Genomic DNA, 2,666 nt, shown 5'->3' on the forward strand with positions numbered 1-2,666 from the left:
GTAATAGTATCTGCACGTTGTCTGAGCATCGGATTCTAAAGAAGTAATAAAATACGTTGAGAATACGAGTCCAGCAAACAATACGTTGAAATACTAAGGTTACTCGCATGCGAACTTTCAGGAAGATATTTATATAAAAATCGTACGAACACGACAAAGTTTTATAACAATTCAAAATATGGATTATACTGATTTAAGAGTATATTTCCGATAATAATGATAAAATTTTGATAAAGTAAAAATTTATGTAAAACATGCTTTGTTTCAAAATTTGCAAAATTTTAAATGCGTACGTGACTAAGGCTGTGTTAAAAATACAAGTTTTATCTCCTACCGTCCAGCAACGCCTTCGCTTGTTTATATGCACACATACATATATAGTACATACATATACAGTGCGGCTATAACTTTTTCTGAGCGATCGCGGCATTGTTGTAAAAAAATGTGCAATGTCGTTGATACTGTTGTTAACAGAACAATCCAGAAAATCGTGGAACTTGTTAAATCATATTAGTAGATAATTTCTAGCGATGACTAATTTTTTGCTGTTGATATCTTTACTCAATTTTGTAGCTTCCTGGCACAAAATTACACTTATGCAAGAATTACGAGAATAAAATTACACCAACTGATGTGCAAAGAATATTAATTGCCATCAATTTTTGTACTTGTTTCAGTTAATTATACTTTTGTTACATAACCCGTATAATTTGTGGATAATCAATAAGATAATACTATACATACATATATCATATGCATTCTTTGCGAATGGTATCGATGATAACAGGAATAAATAATTTATAAATTAATCAATTTTTTAAATGATAGAAGTTATACATCAGTTTTGCATGTTTATTCGAAATATTTATTGAATGTTTGTTAAATTGTTCATTTTTGAATTATCCAATAACGGACAATTGAATGGACAAATGTTTTAGAATGGTAATTTTATAAATTCTAATTAATTAATTTGTAATTGGAGAGGTATATGAATCATAATGCGAATACACGTATCGCAAAATACTGAATGAAGACATAATTTACGTGGGACATTTACTATGTACATAAATGTTCTATGTGATTAGGAAAGAGATAATAGTAATAAAGTATCCAAGAGGCATCTCTTGTGTAGTAAAATCATTTAAAAATAAAATATACGCCATTGTAAACAAACATAACGACTTTCGGCACAATGTATTAGTACGCCGGGTGTGTTGCGCTTGCGTAGTAAAAAGTTTGTCTTAATCACCACATTTGTATTGAATAAATTTATTATTACGTGTGTTTTTAAGCTAAAAATGCATATGATCAATATACGTATCTAAAAGGATTATTTGAGATAAATGTAACATAGTATTTTCTCGAATGTACCCGAAGATGCAGAATGTTCTGGCTACTCCTCCTACCGCCAGCTAGTTCCAGTATAAATACTCGCGTCGCGACACGTAGCAACAGTGTACTGCAAACCTTTGAGAGCGAAGTTTGGCTGCAGTGAACGTTAAAAGCGAATTATTCTACAGAATAATCTGCCATTAAGTACTACGTTTGTTTAACGTATTGAAAACCGAATAATTGAGTAAAAATGTCTCTGATACCGTTGCTATTCTCTGACTGGTGGGAAGATTTGCAACGCCCGCACCGGCTTTGCGATCAGAACTTCGGTTTGGGGCTGTATCCTGAACAATTGCTGAATCCAGGCATACTCGAACAGTATGTTTTGCCCAGTCGGAATCGAAGAATGACGAGAAACCCTCTGATGTACTACAGACCTTGGAATGAACTCCTTCGAAAAACCGAAGGAGGAGGCACATCTACCGTGAAGGCAGATAAAGATAAGTTCCAAGTAATTCTGGATGTACAGCAATTCAAGCCGGACGAAATTAACGTCAAGGTCGCAGACAGATGTGTCATCGTGGAGGCTAAACACGAAGAGAAACAAGATGAGCACGGTTGGATCTCGAGACAGTTCACCCGAAAGTATATTATTCCTGAGCAATGCGACATCGATCAAGTAACGTCTACTCTATCGTCCGACGGTATGCTTAGCATTACTGCACCTAGGAAGGACGATCCGAAGACTCAGAACGAGAGATCTATCACGATCGAACAAACAGGAAAACCAGCGTTGAAGGAAAATACTGAGGAGAAGGAAGAGAAGGAGGAAAAGTAGTCAGAAAAAAATATGTAATTACAATAACCAAATATTGTGTTCCTGCTGGCTTTGTATTATTTCGTATTTATCAAAATGTGTATTGCCATATCACTTGATTTTTTGTAACAGCTTAAGATTTTTTTTTAAATAAAATGTTCAATAAACATAATTTCACAGTAGTTTTTATATACCCTTTTCCCGTTATATTCCACTTCTGTTTATTTCTTGAATATTAGGATAAATTAGATCAATTAACAATATAAATTTCTTTACTCATTAAAAAATAATTCAATGATCATTTCAGATTATGCAATTAGGTAATGTTAATTTGCATAAGAAATTCAATTTTGAACATTGTTTTTAGAATACTGTGTAATAATATTGTATAATTTTTTAAACAAATTTTTAGCTTTAAAACGGTACAAGTTAGATAGTTAGGAAACATTCTGGTGTAATAAATGTTGAAATTAAAAATTATGCTTTTAATATGGAATTTTGTATGCAAGAAAGATAA

At 32.6% G+C, this 2,666-nt stretch overlaps 1 protein-coding gene across 1 annotated transcript; it reads left to right on the forward strand.

Annotated features, from left to right (window-relative positions):
* The first annotated feature begins 1,466 nt into the window (after positions 1 to 1,466).
* On the forward strand, positions 1,467 to 2,300 carry LOC108576091 (protein lethal(2)essential for life-like). The gene has a single exon (XM_017939015.1). It carries the CDS (start codon positions 1,583 to 1,585, stop codon positions 2,168 to 2,170), a length of 588 nt encoding a protein of 195 aa, XP_017794504.1. The 5' UTR covers positions 1,467 to 1,582; the 3' UTR covers positions 2,171 to 2,300.
* The last annotated feature ends 366 nt before the right edge of the window (positions 2,301 to 2,666 follow it).

This window comes from Habropoda laboriosa, unplaced genomic scaffold (genome assembly GCF_001263275.1).
Source record: "Habropoda laboriosa isolate 0110345459 unplaced genomic scaffold, ASM126327v1 scaffold36, whole genome shotgun sequence".
NCBI classification, from domain to species: domain Eukaryota; kingdom Metazoa; phylum Arthropoda; class Insecta; order Hymenoptera; family Apidae; genus Habropoda; species Habropoda laboriosa.